A 16587-nucleotide genomic window follows, 5' to 3' on the forward strand; every position below is an offset into this window, starting at 1 on the left:
GCGTCAACTCAGGTTTGCATGGCTACTGATATTTTTTTTCATTCATATACCTCTGAGAAAGATTAAACCATTCTCATATCCATATAAGTCACCAGATAAAGATGAAAACCATGATTTCAACATTTTCTTACTCGGATGCGATAGTTATGTCGCCCATAAGCATCAAGTACACAACAGATGTGCTAGAGAAAACACATCAATACAAAAGCCACCTTCAGATAGAAGGCCAGATGAACTACAACATGACTCGGTACCCTCCACTTTTCACTTCTATAGACATAGTCGAGCTGAGCTATCAGATTACCCACAAAGCCAGCCATCCACTAGGAACTAAGTTAACTAAAATCCAAGCAGACATGAACATCCCAGAAATAAGTACTCACATCCTCCACCTACTCAAATCCTACTGTTAGAACAACCTCCTCTAAACAAGAGAACGAGCATCGCCAGCTTCTGAGGCGCTGTCCCCTGAGCTCCCTGACCCTGAACCTGTAAAGAAAATTGGACAAGAAACATTGTAGGAAGTTTAATTCATGAGAATAAATGATGTTTCCCAAAAAGGAAAATAATAAACAGTAAGTTCGACAGTACCACTGGATGATGAAGAACCACTTCCCGAACCACCAGAGACACTTGTGGCCTCAGCGCCCTTCTCGATCTCCACTGATTGGTAAGTTGCGGTTGGCATCTCATCATCAATATCTACATACTCATCCACCTGCTCAGGCACTACAGTGTTCTCAGGATTCTCACTCTCCTGTAAATAACAAAACAAACAACACCCATGAGAGTCCAATTTGCATATCCACTAACTGCAAACAAGAAGAACACATGATGTTTCCTCTACGGCCATTACCACATCAGCATGATCAACCAAAACAGGCACAGCACCATTCACAGCTCCAGCTCCATCAGCATTATTGACATCAGCAATGTCCCCATTTATCATTGCAGCTCGTCGGCTCTTTTTGAGAGCCTTGTTGAAGTTGTTGACGAATCGATCAAGCTCCCACTGCGTCTCGATGTCCATTTCGTCGATATCCAGCTCAATCTCATCCCCAAGCAGCTCTGGGTTATTGACATTCCTCTTGCGCACAATCTGCAGCACATTATGCATCTTCTCTTCAGGCAAGCTCTCCAGCCCCGCCCTAAGCATGTTCTTCTCCTCCAAGCTCATCTGCCTCTTGTTCAGCTCCCTCGCCTTGGGTTTCGGCATCCTCACCGCCCTCGGCTTGACCTGTGCTGGGAGTGGGACAACCGGAGGTGGAAGTTCCGCTCGCACTGGCACTGGCACCGGCACCGGCACCGGCACCGGTGATGGAAGGCGCCTGCATTCCTCCTCGAACCAAGAGACGGCCGCTGCGTACATCTTCTCGAACGAGGCGAGGAGGTCGCCGGCGAAGGTGTGGACGGTGTGGCCGGCCGGGTTGTACCGCAGCGCGTTGGAGAAGGTGAGGCGGACGTCGGTGGCGAAGGCGTCGTGCGAGGGGTACTTCCTGGCGGCGAGGTTGGCCTTGACGGTGCCGAGGTCCATGGGGCTCTTGATGACGGCGTGGTAGTCGTGGAGGCCGAGGGTCTCGACCTCCACGGGCGCGTTGAACCAGATGCTCCGCTTGTCCTTGCGCAGCTTGGACAGGATCTGCGCGCACCGCTTCCGCATCGCCGCCCGCAGCTTCGGCGGGGGCGCGGGGAGGCCGTCCTCCCTCGCCTGGCCCCGCCGCGGCGGCTGCGGCCGCTGCTGCTCGAGCTCCAGCTCCTGCTGCCACGCGTCGATGCGGGAGAGGAGGGCGCGGACCTGGCCGAGCTCGCCGGCGAGGCGGTCCCGGAGCGCGCCGGCCTCGCGGTGCGTGAGCCCCGACGGCCGGAACGTGACGTAGCCAACCCCCGGCGAGGCCAGCGGGTGCTGCGCCCTCGAGCCGTCGGCGGGCGGGAGGGCGCGGTGGCCGGGGTTAGGGCTCGGGGCGGGCGCGAGCGGGCCGCGATTGTCCCCCCAGTGGTGGCTCTGCGCGCGGCGGCCGGCGATGAGCGCGGAGGCCATGGCCGCCGGTGCCGGGATCGGTGGTGGGCTCTGCCAGTTGGATCCGGTCCCCGTCCCCGTCCCCGAGAGCGCACGGCACGGCAGCCGAGGAGGGGGGGAGGGGAGATTTTTTTTCCGCTGCGCGGCTGGTGGATCCGCCCGGCGATGGGGAAGGAAGGCAGCATCCACGCCGTTAGTTGGCTTCTGGACGGCCCGGATTCGGCCCGAGGCGGGGGAACGGAGGGAGAGGGTGGACGGCGGGGATCTCTGACACGTGGGGCGCGCGCGCTGGGTGGGCCGTGGGGCCGGGCTGGCAGCGGGACGTGAAGAGCGGGTGGACCGGAATGCGGGCCTCCGCGGGAACTTTGACTTGCACGGCTCTCTCGTGGCGCGAACCAATTGTTCCCTTCTGGACCAACGTACACGAATCCAGTGAAGCCAATTTACCCTGCTTGTTTTGTTCCGGGGTAGATTGAAAAAAAAAAAATTCTTTCTCTGGGCCAACGTACAGGCATTTGAAGATTGGGATGCTGCATTTTACGTCCCGATACGGCAGCAAATGCGTATGGGAGCCCTGCCATGCGTCCCCCCATGTTGGATTGCTTTCGAATCTATGCCTGCCTTTATATGCGAGGCCAAAGCGAGGGAGCGAGCGACGTTACGTTTGGAGGGAGCCACCATGTGCCCCAGCCTAACCCCGTCCCGTCCCGTCCTGTGAGGCAGAAAAGCATGATTTTGATCCGCGGAGTGCTTTGGCCGTCTTGAATGCCGGCCTACCTGTGGGCCGGCTGTGGCCGCTTTCCTTTTGCTTGTAGGACGACAGAACCGACGCGATCTGTGCGGACTGTGCGTGGTCTCTTTTCTGGTTGCGGCATTCACGAACCGTCACCGTGCGTGACGGATTGTCGCAGCTGGAGAGGTGGGCGCGGCTAGTGTGACGTCGTGGAACTGTTTTGGCGCGGCTGGCTGCTGACTATGGCTGCGGGGCAGTGAAGTGAAGCCCGCGCGTGTGGTCTGTGGAGTAGACTGTGGTGCCGCTGCCACGGACCGGTCCACGCTGGGAGTCGGCGCAGAGCGGCGTCGAGGCCGAGTGATACACGCGCGGCTGCCTCAGGCGAGATCGCGCGCCATACGCATTGGCAGCGCATGGGGGAATTAGGCTAGCACGACGCCTTCGATTGGGTTCCAACTTCCAATAGTGCTGAAACTGGGCAACGTTCCCTTTGACGCATCAGACCATCGACATCATGTTTCTCACTGTGACAGAGAAGTCGGAGCTGTGTGCGCCGGGGCCCTGCGGCAATGATGACTACATGAGGGTGGTTTCAGTGGTCGGTGCACTTTGGAGGTTGTGTTGGACTAGGTCGGTGCGAGGCTTGCAACTTTCTTCTATGAAGCTCATTAGCAAAATCGAAGCTGCCTTGTCCTCGACGCTTGTGGCCGATTGTTTGGTAGGTGGTCGACGGGATTCTCGTGTTTCATTCGTTCGGAGGGGTCTCAACGGGTTGCCAGCAGTGGAGTCGAAGTTGCTTGCTCGAGAAGAGGTGATGACGATGACATGGCTGTCATCCTTGACGGTTTCTCTCCTCGGCGGGGTTCATGTGGGTCTTGTGGGTAGTCAGGTTAATCAGGTACCCTATCATATGGGCATGTTGTAACGGTTTTCGTCCGGATTTCCGTTAATTAACGGGGCAATTCTCTTCTATCTTTTTTCAAGAATTGGACTCTTAAGGCACCGTGTTTCAAAAAAAACTGGGCAACGTTACTATGTGCCTGGTGAGTCGGCTAGCCTAGGACAGACGTGATTTATTATCCTGAGAGGCACGGAACATTTAACAGCTGGAATTTTCTGAGGCACCACATGACATGCTACGAGGCGGTGCCGCCGTTGGTCGCGAAGACGGTATGTTTAGAGCATCTCTAGCATATCCGCTAAAACCTCACCGGCACGTAAAATTACGGTTGTTTTTCAGGTTTTTGCCTTTTTACAGCCCGAATAGATCTGCTAAAAGCCCATCGGTCTGTAAATTTTTTTAGGCAACCCGCAAATCTGCCTCTCGGCTACTATACATACAAGGCCGGCGGTCTTTTAGGGTTAGCAAACCGGATAAGCTCCGCCGCGAAAATACTCCTCCGTCGCTAGGTTTAAAGAGCTGGGGCGAGCAATTAACCATGCATCTCCTACCCTTTTTCGTCGTCAACGACAGATCCATGACCGGCAGATCCACCTACGGCCGTGGCTGGTGGAGGCCGAGGTGGGCACAGAAGCACGGCAAGCAAGCAACACCGCCACGACGTTGGGCAAGCAAGCTCGAGCCCGCGCAGCTCGAGCTCGCTTGCCCGGCATTGTGGCGGCGTCGCTTGCTCGCCGCACGAGGGGTTCTGTTTGGAATACTTGTCGTGGTTCCAAAAGCTCTCTATTTTGTTTGGCCACGTATGCAGCCTACGAGACCTGGTCGACGCAAGTGACTTCAACGGACGCCTTGATGGCGAGATGTTCCTCGGGGTTTTTTGGTTGGCATGAGCGGCAAAAATGACGGTCTCGACGACACAATGCCCCTTGAGCATCATATTGTCATCCATCTCTTGCGCGTGTCAAGAAAATGTTTGTGTAATTCAGAAAAAAGTTTCTTTCCATTTTAAAAAATGCTACGAGTTTCAAAAATGTGTGTTACAAAAAAATACACACATAGTTTGAAAAGAAATTGTATCATTCAAAAAAATGGTTCAATGTGTATTTGGAAAATGTTTAACTTGTATTCAAAAAAATATTCAACAATATGTACTGGAGAAAATGTTAATGATGTATTTGAAAAATGTTTAAACATGTATAAAAAATATTTTACTTGTATAAAAAATGTACAATGTATATGAAAAAAATAGAAATCAAAACATATGTTTGAAAAAAAATTAATTGCTTGAAAATATTAAAAGTGTATAAAAATGTTCTCTATGTATACGAAAAATGTACATTGTGTATGAAAAATATAGACATGTGTTAAAAAATGAAAATGAGAAAAACCCAAAGAAAACCGATAAAAGAAACAATAAAAATAAAAAACCCGAAGAAAGAAACAAAGAAAACAAAAAAAAATAAAAACCGACGCAAACAGTGAAAAAACGAAAGGAATACTACAAAGGAAAAAAAAACTTGCGGCTCAGTAGCGCCGCTTATGGAACTACCGTCTCACAACGGGCAAGAAATAGCCCTGTCGTAATTTGGTTCGCCTTTTCTTGTTCGCTTGAGGCTGCAGGGGTTTCAAATGGGCTAAAGATATATGCCTCTCGTCTCTGAAATCTCATGGTGTTCCTAGATGAGAATTTGAAAGTTCTAATTTCTGAAATATTCATCCTCAAATTTTGGAAACCTTCTCTACAATTTTCAAACCGCTTCTGAAATTTCCAGAACATCATCAGAGAACAGTGGACGGGTGAAGGAATAGGAGCAGGGGTAACTGGGACAGTCATCTCTCTACTTGCTGGGTGAACCGACAGAAACAGAACACAAAGATAAATAAATAAAAAGAGCAAATGCCAAAAACGCAAAGATCTGAAACCATATACTTGGACGATTTTGCACATAATAAATGTCACCACGACAAATACTTCACAAGCCAAATCATCGGATGCAAGATTTATTTATCATCACACCACACAGCACATGATTCAGACACGCTTCAGCTGGCAAGGAACACGCACAACACAACGCTACCTACCTAGGCCTTCCTGCAGACGTCTCCCTCGCACACGTACCCAGCTGGGGCAGCAGCATGCTCCTGCCCATTCACCTCCTCTCCCTTCTTCTCCTCACCCAGCGCGCACTTGGCGTGCAGATCGAAGTCGCACTCCGCGCAGTTGTAGGACCAGGAGGTGCCCATCTCTTCGCACCCGTCGCAGCCGTACGGCCTGGGGCGGCGGACCAGCACGAGCTCGTGCTCGTGCAGCTCGTGCTTCACCTTCTCAGGCCACCCCTTCGCCATCTCGTCGATCTTCTTCTCCAGCTCCTGGATCCTCTCGCTGGTGAACGGAAACGCGTCGGCGCCATGGACCGCCAGCGAAGTCTTCGCGTCCGTGTTGACCGTCTTTCCATCAGGACCAATGGCGACGAGAGACGGGATTCCGCGGATCTTGAACTTCTTTTTCAGGTACGCCTTCCTTTCGTCTTCCAAGGGGATGGCGAGCCATGGCATGCCAGAGAAGAAGTCGTCGAATGAGCTCTGGTCCCTGTCGCTGGAGATGAAGACGATCTCGAAATCGCTGTTCTTCTCCTTGATCTTGTTGTAAACATCCACAAGTGTAGGCAGGAAGGCTCTGCATGGCCCACACCATTTAGCTGAAAAGTAGAGGAGGACAGTCTTCCCAACAAGTTCTGCTACAGGAACCTGACACAATACATTACAAAGTATATTTCAGTCTTCTCATACTTATCACATCAGAAGTGTAGAACACCTCAACAATATGCTCATTCTGAAATTACTACTATATGCTCATCGTCAATGATTTAAGAATTGTAGTGATACATTTAGGCTACCTGATAAATGGCTCTTTATCATTTCCTTTGTTCCTGGACCCTAGCAAAATATTTTGTCCATTCTTCATCTATTCCTACACTGGTCCTTCAAATCTGCCCTTTTTGTATGGCTCAGAAATCTGGACGCTATATCTATGATTTGTTTCTTTTGGTCCAAAGAACATTTATGATTGTTTTTCAACTTTTTTGGACAAATTGAGATGAACAAACTAGAGGTGCAGCAACTAGTTGCAACAAATATGCATTCAATTTCGTAGTGCTAGTTAGAAAATGTAAGATCTTGGTGAGCATGATATGGTGGGTCTAAATGACCACCTAAGCTCTTGAAATAAATAAGATGTCAACATGATATGGAGGGTCTAAATGTCTACCTAATACAAACCATAACATAAATAAGAGGGCCAGGCAAGTACAGATGTGAGAACGTTTATCACGAAATCAACTAACAAAAAATTGGATATTTCTACTCTTTAAAATTGTGCATGAAAGTCAACATTCAGATCAATATGGTTAATTTACTCCAATGCAATACTCTAAGATACTTCAAACAGATAGTGTTGATATATTCTTGCCAACAAAAAGAGTCTTTAATCTATGGAATCAAGCATATATAAGAAATACCTTTGCTCCATCTTTCCCAATGACAAAGTCTACGTCACCAGTAACCAGAAGGGACTCCAATGTCTGTGACGCTGCTTTAGCCTTTGCCTTCTCTGCTAGAATTTCCAGCTTCTCTGCATTGAAGGGGAACCCCTCCCATGCATCCAAACCATGCTCATTAATTATGTCTGCAATATTGCTGCTCAGTGTCTTCCCATCAGGACCAATCAGCACTAGTGTAGGAAGATCACTAAGCTCAAAGTAACTGACAAGCTTCTGACACATCTTGTCGCCCTGGGGAATGGCAAGCCAAGGCATGCTTGAAAAACTGTTATTGAATGATTCCTCGTCACTGTCCAAGGATACAGCTACAACTTCAAACTTCTCCCCCACTTCTTTGAGTTTCGCATATATCTTGGCAAGCACTGGGGTAAATTCCTCAACTGGAGGATAGCCGTTCACTACAAAGCATATACCAACATACTTCCCCTCAAGATCAACGATGGGTACCTGGGTACAAGTAACATTGCAAATTAGATCATAAGAATGTCTAGATCTGTAAAAGCGTGAATAGACAATAAAAGAACTGTGATTGATCAGTTACCTTCTCCCCCGTGTTTGAAATTACATAGTTACGATTTGGTGTAGCAAGCACACTATGAATAGTTTGGTTATCCTTAGCAGCCTTTTCTTGTTCCTTCAATTCATTGATCCTCTCAGTTGTAAAAGGATAAGCTTCTATTCCATATTCACTCACAAACTCAACTCCTTCATCAGTAAGAACTTCGCCAGTTTTTGCATCAAGGAAAACAAGGTGTGGAATACCGTTGACCTCAAACCGCTCATCAAGGCTTTTACGGCCTTCAGAGTCGGAGAAAGGAACTGCCAACCACGGCATCTTTGCAAAATAGGCATTGAATGCTTCCTCATCTTGGTCGCCTGAAACAAAGATCACCTCAAAGCTCTTGCCATGTGAGGTAAGTTCTTTGTATGCTTCAATAAGCTTTGGCGTAAACCGCTGGCATGGCGGGCACCATGAGGCCGAGAAATAGATAGCTACAGTGTCTCCCTCAATGCTGCTGATCTTCACCTGAAATATGACAGAAGGAACAGTTGCAGAGCGTCAGGTTCAGCTACTACAGGCTGGTCCATGCGAACAAGTTAGTTACACATGTTTTCATTCATATCATGTAACTGTCTTTCTTTGCTTTTGCTTACACAAATTTAAAGAATCTGATGCACACTGCCTAATAATAACAAAATTGAGTATCCACCATGTAACTCATCCCCTACAACCTGACCACTTTGCATCACTTTTGTGATCAATTTAATGTACTTCCTATGAAATATCATAACCGACCTCCTTTTTCAAATCGGGGTTATGGTAATGAAATTGCCAACTATCATTCACAACACAAGAGAAAATTGAACTGAACAAAACTATTCCGAAAGACCATTACATATACACCAAATCTCTATCCATAGAAGGAAACATGCCAATCTCTGTCCCAGAATGTAAGGTGTATGCTGAATCGCTATGGAAAGACTTTGACCAACAATAAGTTTGTTAATATGTGATATATGTAACATAAAACTGATGCCATCATATTTCAATTAAAATTAGTTGCTTATGATTGCAACTTTGTTTCACATAAACCACATACTAATCTAATAGTTGTGGCCTTGTTGGTAAAAATTCCTAGTAGTCGCCCGTGACAGATGGAGTATTACTTTTAGACAAATCGAGTCAACTCTGGAGTCTAGATTGAAATAGAAAACTAAGATAAGACAGACACGAAGGAACAGAATTACAACAACCCACCCGTGAAAGTTGACCATAGTGCAGCTATTTCAAGCCAATGAGATACCACCAATATAAGATATTATCTGATAATCAATTGACCTCGATCAAGCCGAATCGTGCACTCTAGTAGTACTATTTATTCAATAGAATCTTTTTTCTAAACAAAAGTGCCCATCTCATCTTATTTGCACTAGCGGTTGATAAATACAGCTCGAACTCTAAATCGACCAATCAAACGAAATAAACAAGCGAGATGCTATTTCAAGTTAGAACAAGCCAGTCACATACCACCGACACCATCGCAGATATTATTTAATAATCAATTGACACCTCGATCAAGCCGAATCGTTCACTCTAGTACTGTTAATCCGACAGAATCCTTGCTGAAAAAGAGAACCCGTCTCATCCTATTTGCGCTAGCTAGGTGTTGATAACTACAGCCCGAGCTCTAAATCGACCAATCAAACGAAATAAACAGGAGAGATGCTAAACACGGAGCGCGATGCGACTAGCATCGGGCCAAGGGGAAGGGACTAATCGCGAGATCGCACAGGAAGAGCCATGTGAGAGAGAGGGGGGAACGGAGCAGACCTGCTCGCCGGAGTTGCGGATGAGGTAGTCCCTGTCGCCGGCGGCGAGGATGGCCCCGAGGCCGCCGCCGGGGGTGGGGGAGGACGCCGCCATCCGGTGCCTTCGCTTGAGGGGTGGGTCGGAGGGGAAGTGGACTGGAAGTGGGGGGAGCGGAGACGGAGCGGGTCGAGGCCGTGGTTTATGCCGTTTGTTTTGGGAGAGGGATTTGGGTGGCACGGTTGGGGGGTTTATATACAGGGGCGTGACCGCGTGAGGGACGGTGGTGGGTCTCCGTCTACGACGACTTGGCGTCATGCCTCGGATGCCAAGTGCGGATGCTTCCTTCGCACCGAAGGTTGGAGAACCGCCACAGGGCTGCTCTGTCCAAAATTATTGCGCCGTCCAAGTGTGAAATGGAGCGGGTGTGCACCAGAATTCATTTAAAAAAAGGTTGTACACGGGAAAATAAATTAAATATTTCTACAATGAAGAGACCTATAACTTCCCCCGTTGTGCTTAGAGCAACTTCAACAACTCCTCTTTCTCTAAATAACCGTTGTTTACTGGAAGCTGGGGCAAAAAAAAAACTCGCCATCATTTTCTGTGAAGTGTCCATACACTAGTAACATTACTAGGGAAAAAAACTATTAGTAGCACAAGATAAAGGGCTAGCAATAGCGCGGGTGTCCGTGTTATTGCTAGCGCGCTGCAGCTAACTTTTAGCAGTAGCGTTGGGTACAGCTCCGTGCTACTGCTACACAAACTTAGCAGTAACGCGGGTCCATCCAGCGCTACTGCTAACTATCTGCAGCGCTGGTATGAATCTCGTGTCATTGCTAAGTCTGTGCAGCAGTACTCCCTTACCCCGCGTCACTGCTAAGATTTTCTGTATTTTTTCTTTTTCTACATATTTACATAGTATTTATATAGATTTTATACAATAACAATGTACACATACATTGAAACTAATATGAGACAAGAATGTCTCATCATCATCATCGAAGTGCTACAACATAGCCTCATCATCATAATGATCCAATACAAATGTCTCGTCATCATCTCGAAATAGTGATACAAATTATTACAAGTCTCGAATACATGCAACTACATGGTCACATACACATGTTTCATCACCGATCTAAACTATGATATACAAAAGACGAGCGATCACTATGAGCAAGAGCGGGATTATGAAGTAGTTCTTAAGCCGGTTATGATTCCTCTCTCGTGCTAGCGTGAACCTCAAGTAATTAGCTTCCGCTTGGATTCTACTTTGAAACCCTTTGTGGCTGCTGCCTGGGAAGCGGTCGACTTGCGCCTGACACTCTGGCCACTCATCGTACACTCCTGGAATCCTTCCTATGTACATGGCCTAGCACTTCTTCAATATCGATCTATATCCCTGACAGAGATGCATCGTCATCAGGAAAATTCATTGATAATATGCAACATAATATACGTAAGCAACACAAAGAGAAAGAGTTAGCAAATAGAAGCAACATATAGTAAACATAATTAACGAAGTTCATTGTACCCAAACTAATTAACTAGAGCGCTACACAAGTTTAGGAGGACCGTTTACATCACAAAGTTTCGTCATACAGAAATTCAAAGTTTCATCCTACAGAAAGTACTAACTGGGTGGACATCATCATCGTCATTGTCAATCACTATAGGTCTGTTCGTCCATATCCGGGAGGATGCACCCTATTTTTGTGAAAGGCGTCATGTCCTGACGTTGTAGGCCTATGCGAGTTCGGACTTCAGCCCGCAATACAGGGCCGCCATGGAACATCCCATTTTCTTCGACGACGTCTTTGATGATGATCATCACAATGTCATGTTGGATGCGATGAAAGTCATTTCTGAGTTTTTCATCCGGTTCGGCTCCTAAGGTTGCAACCCATTTGCGGATATGCGATACGTCTCCAACGTATCTATAATTTTTGATTGTTCCATGCTATTATATTATCTATCTTGGATGTTTTATATGATTTTTGGGACTAACCTATTAACCTAGAGCCCAGTGCCAGTTTCTGTTTTTCCTTATTTTTTAGTTTCGCAGAAAAGGAATATCAAACGGAGTCCAACTGACCTGAAAATTTACGGATATTATTTTTGGAAAATATAAAAAATGCTGGAACGAAAAGATATCAGAGAAGAGTCCCGAGGCCACCACAAAGGGTGGAGGGCACCCCCCCCCCCGTCCTTGTCGTCGCCTCATGGGTCCCCCTGACTTGTTCCCGACGCCAACACCTCTTATATATCCCTAAACCTCCAGAACAGAACCTAGCTCAGGAGTTCCGCCGCCGCAAGCCTCTGTAGCCATGAAAAATAATCGGGAGCCCGTTCCGGCACCCTGCCGGAGGGAAAACCATCACCGGTGGTCATCTTCATCATCCCGGCGCTCTCCATGACGAGGAGGGAGTAGTTCACCCTCGGGGCTGAGGGTATGTACTAGTAGCTATGTGTTTGATCTCTCTCTCTCTCGTGTTCTTGATTTGGCGCGGTCTTGATGTACCGCGAGCTTTGCTATTATAGTTGGATATTATGATGTTTCTCCCCCACTACCTTCTTGTAATGGATTGAGTTTTCCCTTTGAAGTTATCTTATCGGATTGAGTCTTTAAGTATTTGAGAACACTTGATGTATGTCTTGCATGTGTTTATCTGTGGTGACAACGGGATATTGACGTGATCTACTTGATGTATGTTTTGGTGATCAACTTGCGGGTTCTGTGACCTTGTGAATTATGCATAGGGGTTGGCACACATTTTCGTCTTAACTCTCCGGTAGAAACTTTGGGGCACTCTTTGAAGTTCTTTGTGTTGGTTTGAATAGATGAATCTGAGATTGTGTGATGCATATCGTATAATCGAACCCGCGGATACTTGTGGTGACATTGGAGTATCTAGGTGACATTAGGGTTTTCGTTGATGTGTGTCTTAAGGTGTTATTTTAGTACGAACTCTAGGGTTGTTTGTGACACTTATAGGAATAGCCCAATAGATCGATCGCAACAGTTTTCGAGGGTAGAGTATTCAACCCAAGTTTATCGATTCGACACAAGGGGAGCCAAAGAATATTCTCAAGTATTAGCAGCTAAGTTGTCAATTCAACCACACCTGGAAGACTTAATATCTACAGCAAAGTATTTAGTAGCAAAGTAGTATGGAAGTAACGGTAACGATGGTAAAAGTAACAGTAGCAGTTTTCTAGTAATTGTAACCGTGGCAACGGAAAAGTAACTAAGCAAAGATCAATATGTGAAAAGCTCATAGGCATTGGATCAGTGATGGATAATTATGTCGGATGCGATTCCTCATGCAACAGTTATAACATAGGGTGATACAGAACTAGCTCCAGTTCATCAATGTAATGTAGGCATGTATTCCGAATATAGTCATACGTGCTTATGGAAAAGAACTTGCATGACATCTTTTGTCCTACCCTCCCGTGGCAGCAGGGTCCTATTATAAACTAAGGGATATTAAGGCCTCCTTTTAATAGAGTACCGGACCAAAGCATTAACACTTAGTGAATACATGAACTCCTCAAACTACGGTCATCACCGGGAGTGGTCCCGATTATTGTCACTTCGGGGTTACCAGATCATAACACATAGTAGGTGACTATTGACTTGCAAGATAGGTTCAAGAACTCACATATATTCATGAAAACATAATAGGTTCAGATCTGAAATCATGGCACTCGGGCCCTAGTGACAAGCATTAAGCATAGCAAAGTCGTAGCAACATCAATCTCAGAACATAATGGATACTAGGGATCAAACCCTAACAAAACTAACTCGATTACATGGTAAATCTCATCCAACCCATCACCGTCCAGCAAGCCTACGATGGAATTACTCACGCACGGCGGTGAGCATCATGAAATTGGTGATGGAGGATGGTTGATGATGACGACGGCGATGGATTCCCCTCTCTGGAGCCCCGAACGGACTCCAGATCAGCCCTCCCGAGGGAGATTAGGGCTTGGCGGCGGCTCTGTATCGTAAAACGTGATGAATCCTTCTCTTTGGTTTTTTTCTCCCCGAACGTGAATATATAGAGTTGGAGTTAACATCGGTGGAGCCTCAGGGGGGCCACGAGGCAGGGGGGCGCGCCCTCCACCCTCGTGGACAGGGTGTGGGCCCCCTAGTGCTGATTCTTTCGCCAGTATTTTTTATTTATTCCAAAAATATTCTCCATGAAGTTTCAGGTCATTCCAAGAACTTTTATTTCTGCACAAAAATAACACCATGGCAATTCTGCTGAAAACAGCGTCAGTCCGGGTTAGTTCCATTCAAATCATGCAAGTTAGATCCAAAACAAGCGCAAAAGTGTTTGGAAAGGTAGATACGTTGGAGACGTATCAACTCCCCCAAGCTTAAACATTTGCTTGTCCTCAAGCAATTCAATTGACAAACTGAAAGTGATAAAGAAAAACTTTTACAAACTCTGTTTGATCTTGTTGTTGCAAATATGTAAAGCCAGCATTCAAGTTTTCAGCAAAGATTATGAACTAGCCATATTCACAATAACATTTAGGTCTCATGTTTACTCATATCAATGTCATAATCAACTAGCGGGCAATAATAATAAATCTCGGATGACAACACTTTCTCAAAACAATCATAATATGATATAACAAGATGGTATCTCGCTAGCCCTTTCTGAGACCGCAAAACATAAATGCAGAGCACCTTTGAAGATCAAGGACTGACTAGACATTGTAATTCATGGTAAAAGAAATCCAGTCACAGTCATACTCAATGTAAATTAATAGTAATGCATGCAAATGACAGCGGTGCTCTCCAACTGGTGCTTTTAATAAGAGGATGATGACTCAACATAAAAGTAAATAGATAGGCCTTTCCCAGAGGGAAGCAGGGATTTGTAGAGGTGCCAGAGCTCGAGTTTTGAAATAGAGATAAATAATATTTTGAGTGGCATACTTTCATTGTCAACATAACAACTGAGAGATCTCGATATCTTCCATGCTACACACATTATAGGCGGTTCCCAAACAGAATGGTAAAGTTTATACTCCCCCACCGCCAACAAGCATCAATCCATGGGTTGCCCGAAACAACGGGTGCCTCCAACTAACAAAAGTTCTGGGGGAATTTTGTTTGCAATTATTTTAATTTGATTTAAGCATGGGACTGGGCATCCCGGTTACTGGCCATTTTCTCGTGAGTGATGAGCGGAGTCCACTCATCGTGAGAATAACCCACCTAGCATGGAAGATATAGACAGCCCTAGTTGATACATGAGCTATTCAAGCATACAAAACAGAATTTCATTTGAAGGTTTATAGTTTGGCACATACAAATTTACTTGGAACGGCAGTTAAATACCACATATAGGAAGGTATGGTGGACTCATATGGAATAACTTTGGGGTTTCTGGAAGTGGATGCACAAGCAGTATTCCCGCTTAGTACAAGTGAAGGCTAGAAAGAGACTGAGAAGCGACCAACTAGAGAGAGACAACAATCATGAACATGCATTAAAATTAATCAACAATGAGTGCAAGCATGAGTAGGATATAAATCACCATGAACATAAATATCATGGAGGCTATGTTGATTTTGTTTCAACTACATGCATGAACATGTGCCAAGTCAAGCCACTCGAATCGTTCAAAGGAGGATACCACCCTATCATACCACATCACAACCATTTTAATAGCATGTTGGCACGCAAGGTAAACCATTATAAACTCCTAGCAAATTAAGCATGGCATGAGCAACTATAATCTCTAATTGTCATTGCAAACATGTTTCATTCATAATAGGCTGAATCAGGAACGACGAACTAATCATATTTACAAAAACAAGATAGGTCGAGTGACGGTGTCCTGGATTGGGGGTACTCACCACGTCGTCTCCCGACCAGCTGGATCGGGCCGAGGACCCCCATGGCGGTTCACTCATGGGCCACTTCAGGCAGCCCATGCCGCACATGAGGAAGATTCCACAAGACTTGATGATCAAGACAAGGACTCCTCTCCACCAACGTATTCGACTAGGACTCTTGTTATCCTAGGCCTCCGGTACATTATATAAGCCGAGGCTAGGCTAGTCGATAGATGATTATGACATTATTCATCACACCCTCAGGTTTTAGACCACAACATATGATCTCGAGGTAGATCAACTCTGTAATCATACACATAGAATATAATCAAGCAGGAGTAGGGTTTTACCTCTTAGAGAGGGCCCAAACTTGGGTAAACACCGTGTCCCTCGCCTCCTGTTAACATTGATCCACAGACGCACAGTCTGGGACCCCCTACCCGAGATCTGCCGGTTTTGACACCGACAATGGTGCTTTCATTGAGAGTTCGGTTGTGTGATCGGCAAAAGATCAATGGCTCGCCTGCAGATCAACTGCGACATCGGCGTCTTCGTCGCCGGCTCGACTGGTCACCTTGGCTTGACCAAGGACTGTGCCCTGCTTCCAATCGTCATGTTTGGACGAGGGCCTTCATCAACATCAACTCCGATCTCTATCATGATCGTGGAGGAATCATCCATGGAGCTCGGGGGCTCAACGTCAACCTTGCCCTCGGGCGACCGTGCTATTTTTTCCGAACAACGAACTTATAACCGCTACCACCACCTCCTCGAGCATCGCTTTGATGATTCCTTCGGTGGAATTGTGCGGAATTGAGTCTACAACAACACTGTAAAATTTCGTCGCGTTCCGATGGAGCAATCTCCGCCGATCTCCGATATACCGGAGCCCTGTCGAATCTGGACGAGAACCTGGACGAGTTTGGAGCATGGTGTACAACATCTAGCTCGGACGTCCTTTGGAAAATCCAACCGTTGATCGGCTGTGGAATTCCTATATCTACCACCTCTCAAAATTTCAGCCCGATCGGACCGTCCAAACTCCGGGAACTTCGGCGTCACCAGCCGACCAGCTTCGTCACGTTAGCTGGACCGGGGGCTTTGCCTCGGCGAGCCAACCTTTGCCAGCATCGCCATGCCGTTGCTTCGTCGCCCATCAGGCAGTGGGTGTGCGAATCGAGTCCCAGTCTTGGGAGTAACCTT

At 46.7% G+C, this 16587-nt stretch overlaps 2 protein-coding genes across 2 annotated transcripts; both read right to left on the reverse strand.

Moving 5' to 3' along the window:
• Positions 1-96: 96 nt before the first annotated feature.
• On the reverse strand, positions 97-2300 carry LOC109768953 (transcription factor GTE7). Its single transcript, XM_020327688.4, has 3 exons — positions 857-2300; positions 592-757; positions 97-489 (listed from the first exon to the last, which is right to left on the reverse strand). The coding sequence occupies exons 1-3, from the start codon at positions 2036-2038 to the stop codon at positions 425-427; spliced, it is 1413 nt and encodes a 470-aa protein (XP_020183277.1). The 5' UTR covers positions 2039-2300; the 3' UTR covers positions 97-424.
• Positions 2301-5568: 3268 nt separating this feature from the next.
• LOC109768952 (probable nucleoredoxin 1-2) lies at positions 5569-9899 on the reverse strand. Its single transcript, XM_020327687.4, has 4 exons — positions 9544-9899; positions 7753-8238; positions 7170-7658; positions 5569-6399 (listed from the first exon to the last, which is right to left on the reverse strand). The coding sequence occupies exons 1-4, from the start codon at positions 9835-9837 to the stop codon at positions 5734-5736; spliced, it is 1935 nt and encodes a 644-aa protein (XP_020183276.2). The 5' UTR covers positions 9838-9899; the 3' UTR covers positions 5569-5733.
• Positions 9900-16587: the final 6688 nt, after the last annotated feature.

The sequence above is a fragment of the Aegilops tauschii genome, chromosome 2, assembly GCF_002575655.3.
Source record: "Aegilops tauschii subsp. strangulata cultivar AL8/78 chromosome 2, Aet v6.0, whole genome shotgun sequence".
In the NCBI taxonomy this organism is placed as follows: domain Eukaryota; kingdom Viridiplantae; phylum Streptophyta; class Magnoliopsida; order Poales; family Poaceae; genus Aegilops; species Aegilops tauschii.

Excerpts from the sequence above, each read along its gene's own strand:
- LOC109768953 (XM_020327688.4), bottom strand. The coding sequence starts at position 2,038 with ATGGCCTCCGCGCTCATCGCCGGCCGCCGCGCGCAGAGCCACCACTGG. Across the intron at positions 758-856 it reads TGGTTGATCATGCTGATGTG|GAGAGTGAGAATCCTGAGAA; the intron begins GTAATGGCCGTA and ends TGTTATTTACAG. Across the intron at positions 490-591 it reads TGGTTCTTCATCATCCAGTG|GTTCAGGGTCAGGGAGCTCA; the intron begins GTACTGTCGAAC and ends TTTTCTTTACAG.
- LOC109768952 (XM_020327687.4), bottom strand. The coding sequence starts at position 9,837 with ATGACGCCAAGTCGTCGTAGACGGAGACCCACCACCGTCCCTCACGCG. Across the intron at positions 8,239-9,543 it reads TCCGCAACTCCGGCGAGCAG|GTGAAGATCAGCAGCATTGA; the intron begins GTCTGCTCCGTT and ends GTCATATTTCAG. Across the intron at positions 6,400-7,169 it reads TTGGGAAAGATGGAGCAAAG|GTTCCTGTAGCAGAACTTGT; the intron begins GTATTTCTTATA and ends GTATTGTGTCAG.